A 17586-nucleotide genomic window follows, 5' to 3' on the forward strand; every position below is an offset into this window, starting at 1 on the left:
GCAACAAAAGATCGGATCTCTACTTTCATTGAATTTTGAAACCGTATCCCGACTGAACGTTGACCCTTCTGTGATTATCCTTCCTTTAATATTAGTCTAAATAATTCATAATTTCTGCTTTTTTTACTCAAGAATTAGGTATAATTTCCTATAAATTAGGTTTTTTATTGACCATGAATTCCAAAAATAAGTAATAAGTGTAAAACTAGTTATGAGTTGATGTTGGTGGTGTTTATACATGGTAGTGAAAAGAAGCGTTAAACGTCAAAAAAGCGCCAAAAAACAGTGAATAAAGGGCCGAAAGTGTCGAAAAAAAGAGACAAAATGTCAGAAAAAATGTTGATTTTCAGTTTTGTCTGGGAGGACGATGCATGGTCGAATGGAAGACAACACAAGAGGCAAAAAAGAGTTCAAGCACAGATCCGATACCATGTAATTTAGCCCCAAAGAAAATCCACTTTAAAAGTAGTTTATTTATGTTCTTTTTCCGTTATAACTGACTGTCAAAACTGGAAAAAAAGAAAGTTATGTGGCATTCATTGCTTGTGTTTGTTCATGTTTCACAAAAAGTTAATCCTAAACTAGTCCACAAAGCAAAAGACAGAAATCATATCACATCCATACAGGGATCAGACTGCAATTGGTAAGCAAAAAATGGTATCGGACCATCTCTAGAAATGACTGATTCACTGTGAAATTGTGCAATTTGTAATCTGGACTGCATGTGGAAAACTTTTAATACCAGAAAGTAAAATGTAAGTTGAAGTTAAAATCAAGTAAAAAGGTAGATTCATATTTGGGAGCAGCAGAATCAGTGCATGTAATTTCCCTTTTCATAACTCAAGCAGAGTCCAAAAATAAAATGATTCTAAAAATCATAAACTAAATAGGACTCCTGAGACAAAGCCCTCATTTTTTGGTCCCTATCCCTGCTACCATTCTGCCTTTGCGACACATTTGGAGTAGGACAGTTGGTCCAGGCAGAGCACAGCACACACCTGGCTGAGCTTACAGTCGCCTTCGCAGGTGATGCTGCTGTTGTAGCTGACCATGAAGTGGCTGAAATACAAGTCGAAGGCTTTGGTCTGCGGCAGCCTGAAGCTCAGGCCCAGCTGGAGCAAGCTCTGTGGCTGCAGGTCAGTCAGTCCAAAAGCCTCGGTCATGATATATTCAAGCCTCCAGTCAGATCTTTGTTTCTCGTTGGCTTCCGTCAGGTTCAAATAGTACTGCCAGATATCCTTCAGAGATAGAGAAAAGCCCCGACAGAGGGGGAGAGAGAGAGAGAAAAAAAGTCTTTAGACTCTTTTTTTTTTTTGAATGCCAGAAACCCTTTTTGTGTGCTGATTGACACCATGATTAATCCCCATGAGGGACTTCTTTCTTTAAAGTATTCCAAGTGCTGCACATTTTGAAGTTACACTTGAATTTGATCAGAATGCTTTCAAACCCAATCATCGGTCTTCTGTATTTTTTTCAAACTTTTTGAAAAGGTTTCATTGGAAAATAAAAATGAGGGAGGAATTTATGATCTACGGTCTGCTTTTAATGAAACTTGTACAATTCCTTATCCTAATATTGCCATGACAGTGTCCATGTATTTTTGGGGACTTTTTATTATATGTTGGGCTGCTTTGTCCCCTTAGTTCCAATATAAAATGTTTTCATGTTAAAGTGAGCTGGTTGTGCAGCAGCAGAGCTCCTTACCAGCAGCGCGTAGTCCTCGGTGTTGTACAAGTACATGCGGAAAGCCGGGTTGTTAGAGTAGGGCTCCAAAACATGTTTGATTGGTGTGACAGCCGGTGACACGAAAAGAGAATTCACTGGTTTACCTACAGAACAAAAAAATAACACAAATACCACATCATAACTAACTGCATCCTGAATATCCATATCTGTACATGTTGTTCATATTACATAGCCATTTTTATTCTGCTCTTATAAAGGTAACTGCTAATATTAATTTATATTACTATCAACCACCTTCTGTAAACCAACTGTATACTACGGTCTACACTGCACTGTATTTCTTGTCCTGTCTATGCATCACCTGTCTATACTTTGTATATCGCATTTTTTGCACTTCTGGTTGGACGCAAACTGCATTTCGTTGTCTTTGTACTTATACTCTGCACAATTTCAATAAAGTTGAATCTAATCTAATATAATTCGGTTGCACAGAATACTGAATGCGCTCAGGTTGTAAGCATGTGTGTGTCTGGGATCCCTTTTCTAACTTTCTTCTTTTACAAAGTCTGTCAGCAGATCTGTCGGTGTTCTCACTCATTCTTCGTAGACTGGACGGGTGCTATAGTTTCTAGAAGCTGTAGTCGTACCGGACATCAGTTTCCAGCCCACTGTTCAGCAGCAAAACTAATCTATGTGCATGTAACCGACCACAAGTACAAAAAGAGCTTGTTTCATATGTTTCAGTTTGGTTTTTAAGAAATATATTTTACTGAAAATACTCTGGTGGAGGTTGTAAATGATCTCAGAATCAATTAGTGTACTCCAAACCTTAAGCACGGCTTCTCTCTGTTTCGCCCATCAGAACTGCAACTTCTCTTGACTCAAATCAAAAAGCTTTTTAAGCTTATCAAGCTCAGAGATTTATAGATGGAAGATAAGATGAAGATCTTCATTCACAATAATTTTGAATTTATTGTTTTAAGTTTTGTTGCTTTTTGGCTTACACTCACTAACGACCTCAGCAATGCAAACTGCTTCTGCTGATTGAGTGTCTGTGTAGCTTTAAGGCAGAGCTGTGCATTGTGCTTTATACATAATGATCCTACTATTATCTTCATTTAATCTGTGACTCCATATCAAAGGGGTTGGTGCTTTAAAGAGAGTTTTTTTTTTCTCTTCATCAGAATGATACCTTTGTCTTCCCAACTTTCTGTTTAGGATGTACATCTGCCTTCATTTTCTATCCATCTACTTTTGGAATTGTGTCCAATTTGTGGTTGTACGTCAAGCGCACATGATCAAAGTTAACTTTATTAACAGGAAATAAGTTGTACCGTGTTGGTCCAACAGCACCATGATGCTGTCACGGTGGGTGTGGCCATAGAAGTGTCCCGCGATGACATGACTGAACTCCCAGAAGATGGCGACCAGCCGCTCGTTGTAGCTCTCTCTTACAGCAGTGGTGTTCCTGGCGTAGGGCAGGTACCCCACTGGCACATGAGCTATGATGTACACCTGGAGCAGGGACGAAGACACATTCAAATCCCAGCTCAGTGCACACTGAACTCAAAGTGCCAGGATTGCTGGCAAGTAGGGCTCAGCGATACGGAGAAAATCAAATATCACAAGATCTTTCAAACGATATTGCGAAGATATTGTAGGGTTGACAATTGTTGCTTTCACATAATATTTACACAAAATGTGGATATAATGACTAAATTAAAGAACTGCAAGAACAGTCTGGAAAGTTCAGAAAATGACTTCTCACTTTAATGCAGCCTGTAAAACCAGGAAACGTGTGTCATAATACGATATCCAAAATCTGACGATAGCATAATATTACAATATCGATTTATATTGTTATATTGCCCAACCCTACTGGCAAACATTTTTCCTATACCGTTTGTATGATTGTTTAACTTTTTGATTCATATGCAAAGAACAAGCTTTGGTTTCAAGCATCAGTCCCTCCAGGAATTCACGGCCTCTTTTTGAGATTGTTGCAGCACAAAATGCTGGATTTTTCAGGAGCTTTTGTTAAAAAAGTAAAAATTAAAAAAAAACTTGTTTCGGGGAGAATAAAACTACTCTGAGTTTTCCTAGTAACCTTACCAAAAAAGCTCAGGATGCTGCAAATGTTGGTATAATATGAAAATGGCTGGTGGATTTAAGACAAAAAACAAAAACAACAAATCATTTTGTTGGTAAATGTGAGATGTTTGAGTCACACACGTCTCGGCTTCCTTGGCAAGTGGGACTGCTGCGATGGGTTAAAGTCGCGGGAAACTCCGGTCATTGGTCAAATTTGCGGTAAAGTTGCGGTGATTGGTCAAAATTACGAGAGCGCACCGTATTCACGGTGAGTGGTTGAATATGCGTGAATTGTTGCGATCGCGACGTCGCCAAATCCTAGAGGGACTGAATCATGTCCAATGTACCAAGCTATAATAATTCAGTTGGCAATGATACTGTACTGTACTTTAAGGCAAGTCAAAGGTCAGGCTTCAAGATACAAAGACACAAAAGGTTAGACCTTCTCCAGACTCTGAGCAGCTTTCTCCAGCGTTTTCTCCAGCCACTCAAACTGTCCAGCAGGGTCCGTCTCGTTTATTGTGACTTTATTGGGGCCGTAGTAGAGGATAGTGTTGAGACTAAGCACCCGCAAACCAGGCTTTACCAGCTGGGAGTAGAAACCACCTGCAGGAACCGGACAAAGACGCTAACTTGAATAGAGCGCAACGGTTTCAAAGAAAATGAAAAGAAATATGAAGAACTTGCATTATAACGTAAACCCAACGAACATATTCTGCCAGCTTGAAATGCAATAATGTGACCGAAACCCCTTTGCAGCGGCTGACCCACTAACAGGTTACCTTGTGAGAGTGTGAGCAGAGCCTCGGTCTGCAGCCAGGGTTTCCACAGCAGGGCAGCAGCTTTGTAGATGGCGTTAGTGGAGCTCGGCATCTGGTCCTGAAACAACGATGCAGCGACACTTAGTCTGGGCACGAATGCACGTTGTTATGCAGCAGCGCTTTACGTAACAGCATGCCATTACAAACATGAAATAAAGTCTCACATACAATGACGGTTATGATCAAATAAATCCCTAAAAATCATTATTCTAAAAAAAAAAAAAAAAAACACTGCATTCTATTCATCTACAAAGTCTTGCTTCAAAAACTGACTGTATACTTAAAGGACAAATCCAGTGCCAAATGAACCTAGGGGTTAATAACGTGTACCGAGTCGACCGTTCTCTGGGATATGTTTTCATGCTAATCGAATGTGACAAACCGCTAATTAACTTATAACGCTAGTCGTTGGGGCACGGGTAAAGTAAAAAGAAATCGCTGTTTTTATTTATATATATATATATATATATATATATATATATATATATATATATATATATATATATATATATATATATATATATATATATATACACATGATACAATATACTGTATAAGGCAATCATTTCAATAATTAAACAATCTAGTGCCAGATATTAGGGTTTTCCTAATATTATTGGCGTCTCTTGAAAATGAGATGTTTTGGTGTCGGACATGATGTTGATGTCAGGTGGTATCATGCACAGGTCATTGTTGAGGCTAGAGCTGCACAGATTGATCGATTAGTTTTCAACTGTTAATCGCCAACTATTCTGACAATCGATCAATCGGGTCGGGATTCAAGATTCTCTGATTCCAGCTTCTTAAATGTTTCTTCACTCCTCTATGACGGTAAACTGAATATTTCTGAGTTAATTTGGTTGTAAAAAACAAGACATTTGAGGACATCATCTTGGAAATACTGATCGGCATGTTTAACCATTTTCAGACCATTTATAGACCAATCAACTAATCCATTAGTCGAGAAAATAATCAACAGATTAAAGGTGCTGTAGGTAGGATTGTGAAGATCCAGAACTTAGCCAAAAAATGTGAACATCGACAACTTCTCAGTCCCTCTCCCCCTTTCTCCTAAGCCCCTCCCCCCACAAGGGAGAATGAATGCGCGTGCATGAGCAGTGATTGACACGCAGTTAGACCCCCCCGGCCCTGATTGGTGCATCTGAACAGGGAGCTGTGGATTTTTGCAAATCACACTACAGGCTGTAGGTGGTGCCAGAGGAGCCGGATTTCTTTTTTAATGACCTGCTTCATGTAGTTCTTCTTCAACATACGGTCAGTTTCAGGAAATATGACAGAAAGTTAGTTTTAGAAGGCTTACCTACTGCACCTTTAAATTGACAATGAAAATAAACTTGAGTTGCGGCCCTACTTGAGGCTCAACAGAAATATCCTAAATACTAGCCTCTTAAATAAATGCTCAAATTAAAATATATTCATGAATACTGAAACAAAATGTCACCCCGGCCCCAAAATGACTCAAACTGATTTAGAATAAAAGAAAACAAATCTAAAAAAGGTTTCCCTCTACTTCTGTAAAAGACTGGTGGTTCGGAGTGAGAAGTAATGAGAAGGTTACACTTTCAGTTCAACTCTGATATGCTTTCACCCTACAATCATTTGACCTGTGATCTAAAGTTACCTGTGGCCAGTAGTCATGGTTACCCAGAGCAGGATAGACTGTCAGGTTGGGGAAGTGTTGTCTGATGGTCTGGGTCATGTTACTGATCACCTGGATCACGGTGTCCGTAGAGAGCTCGCCCGCGGGGACGTGAGGTGGACTGTCACTGGTGGAAGGGGGGGGGGGGAGGGGAACAAGAGCCACGGTCATTCATCCAGATTCCAATCCAAAAGCATCATTCAAACATTCAGTGCTAAGGTTTTGGATCTATGCTTGTTTGTTTAATTTAGTGGTTTACCTTTTTTTTTTTTTTTTTTTTTTTTTTTTTTAAAAGGCCCTTTTTTTCCTTAGTAGTGTGGGCACCTGTGATTCTGTTAATCCCTTTCTAACTCTTGTGTTGTCTTCCCGTCGACCATGCACGTTTTTGTTTTTCTCGGTCAAAATTTAAAATGTTTGTTTTTTCCATGTTTTGGTTGTCTTTTGACAATTTTGTCACTTTCATCCAAGTTTATTTGTCACTACTTCCAATGTTTTTTTTTGTCACTTTTTAAGTTTTTGTGTTTTTTACCGCCCCCACGTTTAAAAGGACAATTCCTGTGTAAAATGAACCTAGGGGTTTATAACAAGGCTCAAAATAGCACCACACTTAAAGGAACATGCCGACTTATTGGGACAGACAGCATTACAGCACACATAGAAATGAGGAGGGTATGTATCGACTTGTCTAACTCTGGGGGTTACGGTGAATAAGCTAAATTCCCAATAAGTCGGCGTGTTCCTTTAAACTGTAGCATAATTAGGGTCCCCGATCACGAACGCTGTGTTTGTGCTACGTTACTGGTTGCACGGCGTTCGTGGTTCGACTGGTCATGACTGTTTTCCAAGATAGCATCCGAATGTAAACACGAAGGCTACCGTCTTTATAAACTATCTTTTTAATAAACTGTCTGTACACTTACAAAGTTCTCAATGCTTCGGTTAACATGTAGGGACCCTCATTATGCTACCGTGGAAGTGTGGTGCTATTTTGAGCCTTGTTAGTGGTATAGAAATAGCGATTTACCATCTGCCCCGAAAGCTAGCGTTAGCAGCTAATCACCGGTTTTGCGGTACCTTGTTAAAAGCCAGAGACGATTAGCATGAAAACAGATCCCAGAGAACAACCGACTCAGTACACATATGTTATTAACCCCTAGGTTAATTTTACGCCGGAACTGTCCTTTAAGAAGCCTTTTCTGACATTTTTGTCACTTTTTTCAACGTTCTTTCATCCATTTCTTTTTCAAATTCTATAAAATTAAATAAAACACCCAAATTCAAATAAGAATATTGAACTGATCATTTATTTTACTTGTGAAGAGCATTGTAGGGAACCATCCACGTTAATCTTTTTTGAAAATGTGATTCAAAGAAACCCACATTTCTGACAAAGAAACTTTTTGAAAATGGGTCAAATTGGAGCCGAGGATAATAATAAAGAACTATAATTTACCCAAAAAACCTTGCTTCCCTTTACCGTAACGAGCTGGGTCGTAACAAAAGCCACAAAACAGGAACTTTATTTTTTGATTTTTTTTGCTTTCTAGGTTTTCCTGACTTGATTTGAATTCATGACTTTGGTTTTTTCAACCACCAAAAAAAAAAGTTGACAAGAAAATATAAGGAAAAATGTGTACAATGAGGATAGTGGCTACTGGGTCTTAGATTAGTACTTTCCATAATGTTGTCAGACACTTAGGATATTAATCTGAGTCTGTCAGTGGCAAAACGAGCACTTTTGTGAAGGTAAATACAAGCTGGACAATTGCCCTTTTACACTGTAGCTTGTTTTGCCGCTGCCGACTGCAGCGATCTCCCTAATACTGGACCAATGTCAAAGATTGTTGTTCCCATCAGTCACTTAGACACAAAAATATAGGAAAATAGGGTTGAAAAACAGCAGTTACCCTTTAAGCATGACTTTAAATGTGAAGTGGTTGCAGTAAGTGAAGCAGTCAGCATAACAATTAGTAATCAAGGAAAACCCTGATTTCTCAACACTGCTGTATCTCCTCTCTGCCCAGTCATGCTTGTACACTGTCTAGCTGTACACTATTACAGACATAGCGGGAATTCCACTGTACAATGGATTTCCCCTTTAAGTAAAGAAGCAAACTCGTGCTACAAAGCCCAATAACAATAGAATAAAGCACAAATCTGCTTGCAAAGTAACTTAAACCTGGAAAAGAGTCCCTGGGGGCGGAGGATTAAGTGGCAAGGCGTTCTCTTAAGCATGTTTAATAAGTCTATGAATTTCTGGCTAAGCTGCTGATTAATGAGGGCTGTGTGGAGGCAATGCTGCTGTGATTGATGTTTACAGTTTTTCCTACGGCATTATCACAGAGTAGTGAACATTAGTTTTCAGTTTCCTCAGGAGAACGCAGAGCTGGGGGTAAGCAGTTTTCGTTTGGCGTCATTGGATAAAAATCCCATTACAAACTTTCAGCATATTGTAATTCAAGAGGTCCAAGATCAAACTAGACGCTAGACCTGAGATATTTTGTTATTATGGACATCTGACGAATGAGAGTTTGAGGGAATGTGATTAGTTTTGACAAACCATGACATTGAATAAATTCTAATTTTGAACTGATGAAGCCGCTATAAGAAAAGTCTGAGGTTTATTAAAAAGTTATTACAATGCATCGTGTGGGAAACAATGTCTGAACCATCTAGTCTTTTTTTTTTTTTTTTTTTTTTTTTTTTAAGACATGGCTAAAAAGAATTAGAAATAGGAAGTGAGGGCCATCTAGAGTGACTTTACTTCACAAAAACTTCCTCATTCCTCAAGTCTAAAACCTCAAAGTGGTTTCACATATAAGTACAGACAGCACACTCACTTAGTGGAGAGAGAACAGGATATGAAACCACTGTAAAGCCACCGTATTGCTTCTATGAGCTTTTCTACGAGCTGGCACCAGTTTCCCATTGAGGCAGAACAACAAAACCGTTATATCTCAAAGAAAAAGAAAAGCAGTAAAATCCCAACATCCGTCATTATCACTCTCCCTTCATCGGCGTACTGACCCGGTCCATATGATGAAGTCCTGTGGCTGTGTGAGCGGCGCCATGTGAGCGAAGGCTGACTGGATGAGGCGGTACGGAGAGTCACACAGGAAGTCCCCGAACATGCCGGCGTGGGTGGCGGGGGCTCCTTTGGAGGAGTAGCAAACCTTGGTGGGGTCCGGGGTCAGGTGGTAGGTGGGGTCCAGGTGGAGGTCCGTGATGTGCCAGAACCTGCCTGGATAGATGGGAGTGACAGTGAGCAAGATGAAAAAGGGTGAAGGAGACAAAGACGGGTTAGACAGGTATCTACATAAGAGTGACATGACACTGTCATGAATGTGTCATAAAAACATTATAAACAAATCATAAACGTTTATGACATAACGCTTCTTTTAGTAAGTGTCAATTCGTTTTTTGTCATGACAGGTTAGGGTTAGGGTTAATGTGTCATGACTGTGTTCAGGACAGTGTCATGTCACTCTTATGTAGATACCTTCAAGTAACGTGTTACCCAAAGACGAAAGCCTAAAATATATACTTTTTTGACCTCACATGCAATATATATATATATGAGATGTCTCAATATGTGTGTGCATGGGTTATTTTTGACCAAAGACATGCAAATGTGTCTCAATTTCATAATGTATTTCTCTTTGTAGGCTTTTATCTAATGTATTATGGGGGTGCTAAATTCACATGTTTTTGCTTGTGGTGTCATGAGGTAATGGCCTATTATGAGTTCTCCTTGGTTTAGTTTTGTGACTATTTTATCCTTTTTTATGCTAGGTTACTAAACAAACTCCTAACCCGTTTTGCAACTGAAGTAAAAACCCTATCAGTAGCCCCATTAAAGGTGCTCTAAGTGATGTGACGCGTTTTTTAGGCTACATCATTTTTCGTCACATACAACAAACATCTCCTCACTATCTGCTAGCTGCCTGTCCCCTGAACACACTGTATAAAAAAAACCACTGTGTGGCTCAACCAGCTCCTTCTTGTCGGTTATTGGCTGGAACACTGTTTGTTATGTTTGGTGGTGCAGGTTGGCGCAGTTTGTTTTTGTTGCCGTTTGTGGAGCCTGGGCTGTCTTCAGAGACCGCGTTTTTTTACAGTGTGTTCATGGGACAGGCAGCTAGCAGATAGTGAGGAGATGTTTGCTGTATGTGACGAAAAATGATGTAGCCTAAAACACGCGTCACATCACTTAGAGCACCTTAAAATGTAGGCTACGTGAGGAGTGTGCGTTTCTGACCAAACTCCGTTTAAAAATCTGTCAATTCATAGATTTCTGATTACCTGCAAACAAAATGTTACTTTAACAGCCATATTGAACACTTAATATGAATCCACAATTCCTTAGGGTCAATTCGGCGCGCATGGCATCCACCAAGCAGCACTAAACATAACAAAAGATCGACATTTATTAGCTGAATCACACAACTCCCAACCGCACTCGTTTCATGCTCAATCCACTTAGCAGATAGACCAGATGTGTTGACTCACGCTGGGCATTTTAGCCCGTGTAGTTATGTGAATTGTTACAAGAGGCAGGAATAAACACATAACAGAAGTAAACTGGCAGAGTTCCACCTGGGTTCTTATTACCAAGGAGTCCACTCACCTGTGGCGGCCGACAGGTAGCCGCTCCCGGCGGGGGCCGCCGCAAGAGGAGCCGCGCCGCACAGCAGCAACACGAAACACAGAAGTTGTACCATGTTTATCGTGTTAAAACACGACAGTATGGTGCATCACATGTACTACATATGAGCTAAAGTAGCCGACCTTTGTAGTTAATTCTCCTCTGAAATAAACAGGAAGTGCAGCGGTCATGTGACTTCCCCTGTTTTGGAGCTCAGGGGGAGGAACTTGTGAAAACAGAAGTGCAGTTTGAGCCGGACAGTTGATAAGATATAACAATAATAGGAGATATACTTTATCAATCCCACACTGGGGAAATTCCTGTGCTACAGCAGCTCAAAAGAAATGTACAAGAAAAATGTACACACATCATAATAACACAAATACACATGAAGTAGACATAGACAAAAATAAACAGAAAGTATAAGAAATAGAAAAATATAATGAGTTTTAATAATAATAGTAATAAAAAAACATATTTACACAATATACACCCTTATATAAACAGACAGTATATAAACACAGATATACAGATGACTAGAAATGAAATATTGCACAGTTGGAGATAACAGTAATACATAATTTTACTTGATTCACATTTCCATAACAGGACTTTTACTTTATGGATGTTTTTACAGTGTGATATTGCTACTTTTAATGTAGTAAATGATCTGAATACATACTAATAATGAACTGATAGGGTACTCTTCATGACTGAACACCCACCCAACCTTTTTGGCTCATGACCCCTTGATATCTAGGGTCGACATGTGGCCCCTCGTCACAGGTTATAGATTAGTGGACATGAGCAGCTCCACCAAAGTGGGGGGTGGGTGGGGGGGGGTTGCTTATTGGATTGTTTCATTTTAACCCTCGTGTTGTCCTCGGGTCAAAATTGACCCGTTTTAAAAGTGTCTATAGCCCCCAAATAACATTGATAGTTCCATACACGAAACAGGCTATAATTATGCCTCAACATACGTTCCTCTGATCTTAACTATTAGCTAAAATAATTCATAATATCAGGAGTTTGTAAAACTAGCGGTGATGAGTTGGAATAAAGTTAGCCAAGAAGATGTAGGCCTAACACAGAATTGGGTGATGATTTAAACTTTATACTTTATAAAACAGGCAAAACAGACCAGGTCGGGCGCCTTTGCTGCATGTCATTCCCCCTTGCTCACCCTTTTCATGTCTTCATCTGTCCTATATAAATAAAGGCCAAAAATGCTCTAAAAATTATAAAACAAAAAACAGGCCGGGTCAATTTTGACCATGGTTGATGGAAAGACAACACAAGGGTTAAGGATTTCAAGAAGGCCAAAGATGTAACCAGCCAAAAGGAATACAGGAGAAAAAAAATCTAACACACTTAATAATATTTTTGTGCAACATTAATCTTCTTTTCTTTTCTGTCCATTTAGTTATGAGCCCTCAAATTTATTTTGGCACTTAAAGGGTCAGTTCACCCAAAATGGCCTATAGGGGTCCTAGGCAAGCACTTTTGGTTTCATTTGATTCAGATATTTAGATATTTCTCTCTGTTTCCACCCTATACATTGAAGGTGAATAATGGTAAAAATGTATTGTGCTCACAAAAAACGCTTTTTAAAAATTCAGCAGGAGCATCTCTTTCCAAAATCAGTGCCCCTTTTTGCCCTGCATAAACCACAGACGCTGACAACAGATTTAATAGCGACTATTTCTTTGGTAGAAAGTAGTTTCAATAAAAAAATCTTGACGGTGAGGTCTGTGGCTTAATCATTATTCAAAATGATGTGTTTGTCTTTACCGCTATAGTAGTGTCTCTGTGTGTGCTTATGTGTTGTTGATGCATCATAATCTGTGTCTATGCACTTTTACCTGTATCTACTGTATATGATACTTGTGCTATGTTTTTCTCATGCCATCAACATGCCAGTTTTCATAATCTGAAATAGTGGTTGGGTCATTTTACTTGTCTATGCCTATGTCTTTCTTTGTTTTATGTGTATTTGTTGTATTGTTGTGTATCCATTGTTTTAAGCCATCAACCTGCTAGGGACTACAGATGAAAATTAGCCTGTATGGCTAAATCTGGCACATTTACATGTTGGACTTTGTAATCATGTTGATTAATGTGCGTTGTCCCTTTTAAAAAAAAAAAAAAAAAAAAAAAAAAAAAAAAAAAAAAACTGGGCAGGTTAAACCAAAGGCTGGATACAAATAGATGTGAGTGATAAGATATTCTTGGGTAAACAGATCCTTCTATTCCAGTAATCAAATACATGTACTGTCAAGGTATAACTCTCTAGCGAGGATTGAAGAGTGATTTGAGGCCTTAAAAATGAGATATAATCACATCAGAGACCAACTGTTCACTCTGAGGGGAATATTTGGCATATTGATGCGATTCCTCCAACTTGGTCTCAGAAAATAGTCTCACTAAGCCACCAGGTCTGAAGCTGGTGTGGGAAGTTGTGTGGGCATTGTTTCGTAAATTGACATCTAATACAGTGACACTTTACTGCCTCATGCAGCGAAAGTTTTTCAGTTCCCCTCCTAAAAGATAGAGATTCAGTGTCGGAAGGGTAAATGAAATTCTTTTGACCGAGGCATATTTATTCTCTCGTCGACCACATTGAAATATTGACCCAGTGGTGTAGTCTACGTGATACGCAGGTATACGCAGTAGCCTATACCCACTAAGAAACCTCCAGGATTTCCATATCCCACTTAAAAATGCCCAATGACACATACAACATACTTTCCATTATATTTTTGATATATTTTGAATTGTCATCTGTGTTTTTCTTCTTCACATTTCTTCTTGATGCTCAAAACTTCCCTGGGGGAGGACAGCCTGACCCCCCACTATGATAATGCCCCCCCCCTCCTCCCCCAAATGCAGATTCTGGCCAATATTCATATACAGTACAGTACACCCACTACAATACATTAGACTACACCACTGGATGGAACCATTACAACATAATATCAAAACAAAAGAGAAGAGACCGACATTTACTCTCTGTGTTTTTATTTTATTTCATGTTTCACACAGGGTACCAAAAGACGATCCATCCATCACGACAGAAATGTTTTCATATAAAAAAAAAAAAAAAAAAGAAAAATCTTACAAAACGTGCAGCCTGCAGGCCGTGGACATGCGGAGGAGGATGAAGTGCAAAGAGAGGCATACAGTCAATAATAATTATAAAATCAACACTTCTTGGCCGGAGTGGGATGATGTCAGTCGGAGCGCTCATGCCTTCTCATAGCTACGCACCGCATGGACATCTTCAAAGGTCAAATTCTGCAGGGGGAGAGAGACCACAGTTACCATGACAGCGAATTACATCTTCCCTAATCTAATATTTAGCCAGCGGAAAACAAAGCGGCGCTTGAGTGGGGAATCTGGCGAGGCAGCTTTTTGGCAGCCGTCCCCTTGGTAATTTACTTTGTTTAATGCAAGCAAGCTAATTTGACTGTTACCGCGTGAAAAGGCATACTCATTTATCACAACAAAACAAAAGATAAACGGGTTCTTTGCTGCACTTTTAGAGCTTCAGAAAAAACTGTCCATAATGTGTGTTTTTAAGTACTAATTTATTTGCTACTCTACATCTGTGTTTTGAGTGTTTAAAGACTACCTGCAGAAGTTTAACATGCACAAATTATTCCTGAATAATGCCGAACAATGTGCATTGCCCTCACAACTTGAAGACAGCAAAGTTAATTGCCCACTACACTACATTTTTTGCATTTTATTTCTTTTCATTTGAGATCTCCCATTGTCTGAATGGGAAAGACAACAGCTCTTATAGAGCCACTGCTTCCAGTGAAAGGATATTAATCTCTGAGCTTCTGAAAAATCATGAATGCTTTATAAAAACAATGATATATATTATATTCCATTAATGCACAACAAAATTGTATCTTCACTTGCAGCTAACCAACTGGTATTTATTGCCACATGGCTACACACTCAAACTTTCATAGTTTAAGTGTCCGTTTCTATTTTATCCCTATTTAATCCCTTTAAGGCATGTACAGTATGTAAGCTAGGTACTGTATATTGCTGTCAAACAAGACAGGGATATGTGTGATCTGGGTGCATTTTTCGTACCATGATCATCTTGCCATCCTTGATTTCTCTGACCAGCTTGTTCTCCTTGCCGTCCCACTTCTGGACGTGGACCAACTTGTCTCCCTCCATAGTCACTGTGGACTGAAAGACAAAAAGAGAAGAATGTTTTTAAGTGTGGTGGACAATCAGTTCATTAAGATCCTGCCAAATGTTGTTCTATAGCCGGACATCTCCAGATGTCAAGTCTCGTCACTGACCCACAAATAATAATAATAAATAATAAAAGGAACACCCCCACTCAAAGATTGATTGGAACTTTGATTTCAGAACGTTTTTTTTTAGTTAAACCACTTCTAATATTGCAGGACACTTCTTGGACACCATTCAAGCACTCCCGGTGTCTGAAAGTGAGTGTTTTTTTGGGTTGTTCAGCATGATCTGGTTTCAATTACTCATATTTCTGTCGGCTTACTTTGCAGTTCCTGTCGTCGGCGGTGGCCTCGTCGAACTCCTCTCCCAGCTTGAAGGAGATCTCTGTGTTTTTGAAGGTGCTCTGGGTGCGAACCACCACCTTGTCACCCTCCTGGCTGATGATTATAGTCGGCTTGGTCACATTACCCACCTGCCGGGTGGCAAAGCCCACACCTGATCAGGGCACAGGGGGGAAAAAACGTGGCTGTTAATGGTCTACACCTCTATGCAGGCATACAAAAGACATCGGTCAAGATGCACAGTTATTGTTCAAGCTTGATCTAATGCATCCATAAAAAAGGGAAAAGAAACAGGCTGTTACTCACCAAGTGCTTTCATGTACTCATCAAAGTTCTCACTGTCGACCAGTTTCCAAGTGGCACAGAAGGCGTCGACCATGGTGAAGGTTTTCAGAGAGGCAAAAGTAATCTCCAAAGCAAACTGAGCAAGCTGCAGCTTTTGCAAGTTTCCCCCCCGGTGTTATTATTCCGCTTCTTATTATTATGCATGCAGGTGGGTGGCGCCAAGCGTCCCATTGGTTCAGGAGATTTACTCTGAGTTGTGATTGGCTATTTAAATTGGGTCACGGTCTCACGGACCCTTAGACCAAAAAAAAAAAAAAAAAAAAAAAAAGAGAAGCTAAATTAGCCCATTTGTATGCTTAATGATGTAATTACTCTCCTTCATGGGTGTCAGTCGGGTTTGGTGAGATTAAGTGTGGTGCTGATTTATCTCTGAAAGACATTTTAAAAGTAAGAGAGAGCAAAGACCAGAAACCTAGACATTCATTTGCATTTCACCAAAATAAAAGTTTGAATTAAACCTTTAAAGGGAAACGTTCAACACCAAAGTTCCCTCTGAACTTATAGTTTTCTGTCTGAAAATGAACTTCAGAGAGTTGGTGGTGACAGACACAGTTAGTGATCTTCAGGAGCTAATCCATATTAATGTTTGAAATGAATTTCCTCATCTTAATCCACTGTTAGCTCTGTGTTAAAGACAGGCCTTCTTGTGTCTGGAACGTGTTCATGTTCTGCAGCGGCGCGCCAGTGAAGCAGAATCAGTTTGTTTGACAGCCCTTTGTCCTGAACTGCATTAACAACCCCCCCCCCCCTCCCACACTCAAACTACAATTTCTTCATGCTCAACTCACACACTAATTATTATGTGCGTGTGTGTGTGTGTGTGTGTGTGTGTTCGCGTGTAGGTTCTGCTTTCTCAAACAATGGAAATGTATGCGACAGTCATATCTGCTTCAAAGTCCGAAGGAAGTTTGTTTTTGTCGTTGGAAGCATACTGACTTCCATTAGACAAGTTACAACTATGCTTTAATTATGCTCTCAGCAATATCATCATGTTTAGGTGACTAATATACATTTAAAGACACTGTATTGTTTCCTTTCTCCCCTCAAAGCCATATTTCTAGGACAAACATCAGATGGACGGGATGTTTAAGGGGAGTCTACGAGCTAAGAATTTTTTATTCAACTTTTTTTCAAGTCATACATTGTTGGAAATTGGAAATTGAAGTATTTTCAAATATTTTACTTGGTTACAAATTGACTTGTACTTACTGTTTTTCCATAACAAAGAGCCATATTGTACTACTACTCTTTACTCTGTTTATGTATAGTTCCAGTTCAGAGATACACCCTGTGGTGCAAATGGGATTTAGTCAATTTGCACGTTATTCATTCCCTTTTACCTTCCTCTACTTTATCTGATAAAAAGCGAAAATATTCTCCCCCAAGAGCAGGGGTACTCTATTCTTCACAGTCAACATTTAGATAGCAGGACTTGAATAGATAATGATTTGGGTCCTCTGAGTTTAGTCTGCGTCGGCACTGTCAGCAGCATACAGTTTTACACCCACGGTGTTTGGAATAAGATTGTCAGCAATCATGTATGAGTATATGCAAGGGTCTAACTTTCAGTTCAACAATTAGGGGTTAATATTTGTGTAGACCTTTGGGCAAAATGGAAATTTTGTGCATATCAAACATCATTTCATTTCCTGCATTCTGGTGAATTTTTCTGCAACAATGTGTGCCTTTTCTGCATCAAATTGCGATGGAAATGTCTTAATTTATGTAAAGGGAATTGTAATTAGATATTTGGGGTGGGGGGTTGCACTGACCAGTTTT

General features: G+C 39.5%; 2 protein-coding genes across 2 annotated transcripts; both read right to left on the reverse strand.

Moving 5' to 3' along the window:
* Positions 1–213: 213 nt before the first annotated feature.
* On the reverse strand, positions 214–11107 carry smpdl3a (sphingomyelin phosphodiesterase acid like 3A). Its single transcript, XM_028605416.1, has 8 exons — positions 10886–11107; positions 9286–9499; positions 6241–6385; positions 4560–4656; positions 4220–4383; positions 3021–3201; positions 1705–1829; positions 214–1238 (listed from the first exon to the last, which is right to left on the reverse strand). The coding sequence occupies exons 1-8, from the start codon at positions 10977–10979 to the stop codon at positions 933–935; spliced, it is 1326 nt and encodes a 441-aa protein (XP_028461217.1). The 5' UTR covers positions 10980–11107; the 3' UTR covers positions 214–932.
* A 2797-nt stretch (positions 11108–13904) lies between these two features.
* LOC114573043 (fatty acid-binding protein, brain) lies at positions 13905–16014 on the reverse strand. The gene is made up of 4 exons (XM_028604935.1): positions 15769–16014; positions 15444–15616; positions 15011–15112; positions 13905–14197 (listed from the first exon to the last, which is right to left on the reverse strand). Exons 1-4 carry the CDS (start codon positions 15839–15841, stop codon positions 14147–14149), a joined length of 399 nt encoding a protein of 132 aa, XP_028460736.1. The 5' UTR covers positions 15842–16014; the 3' UTR covers positions 13905–14146.
* Between the last annotated feature and the right edge of the window lie 1572 nt (positions 16015–17586).

This window comes from Perca flavescens, chromosome 18 (genome assembly GCF_004354835.1).
Source record: "Perca flavescens isolate YP-PL-M2 chromosome 18, PFLA_1.0, whole genome shotgun sequence".
Lineage (NCBI taxonomy): Eukaryota > Metazoa > Chordata > Actinopteri > Perciformes > Percidae > Perca > Perca flavescens.

Coding starts and splice junctions, on each gene's coding strand:
- LOC114573043 (XM_028604935.1), bottom strand. CDS start 15,841: ATGGTCGACGCCTTCTGTGCCACTTGGAAACTGGTCGACAGTGAGAAC. Junction 15,617..15,768: donor TGAGTACATGAAAGCACTTG/GTGAGTAACAGC, acceptor TGCCCTGATCAG/GTGTGGGCTTTGCCACCCGG. Junction 15,113..15,443: donor CCGACGACAGGAACTGCAAA/GTAAGCCGACAG, acceptor TTTGTCTTTCAG/TCCACAGTGACTATGGAGGG.
- smpdl3a (XM_028605416.1), bottom strand. CDS start 10,979: ATGGTACAACTTCTGTGTTTCGTGTTGCTGCTGTGCGGCGCGGCTCCT. Junction 1,830..3,020: donor GGTGCTGTTGGACCAACACG/GTACAACTTATT, acceptor TTTGTTCTGTAG/GTAAACCAGTGAATTCTCTT. Junction 1,239..1,704: donor CCGAGGACTACGCGCTGCTG/GTAAGGAGCTCT, acceptor CTATCTCTGAAG/GATATCTGGCAGTACTATTT.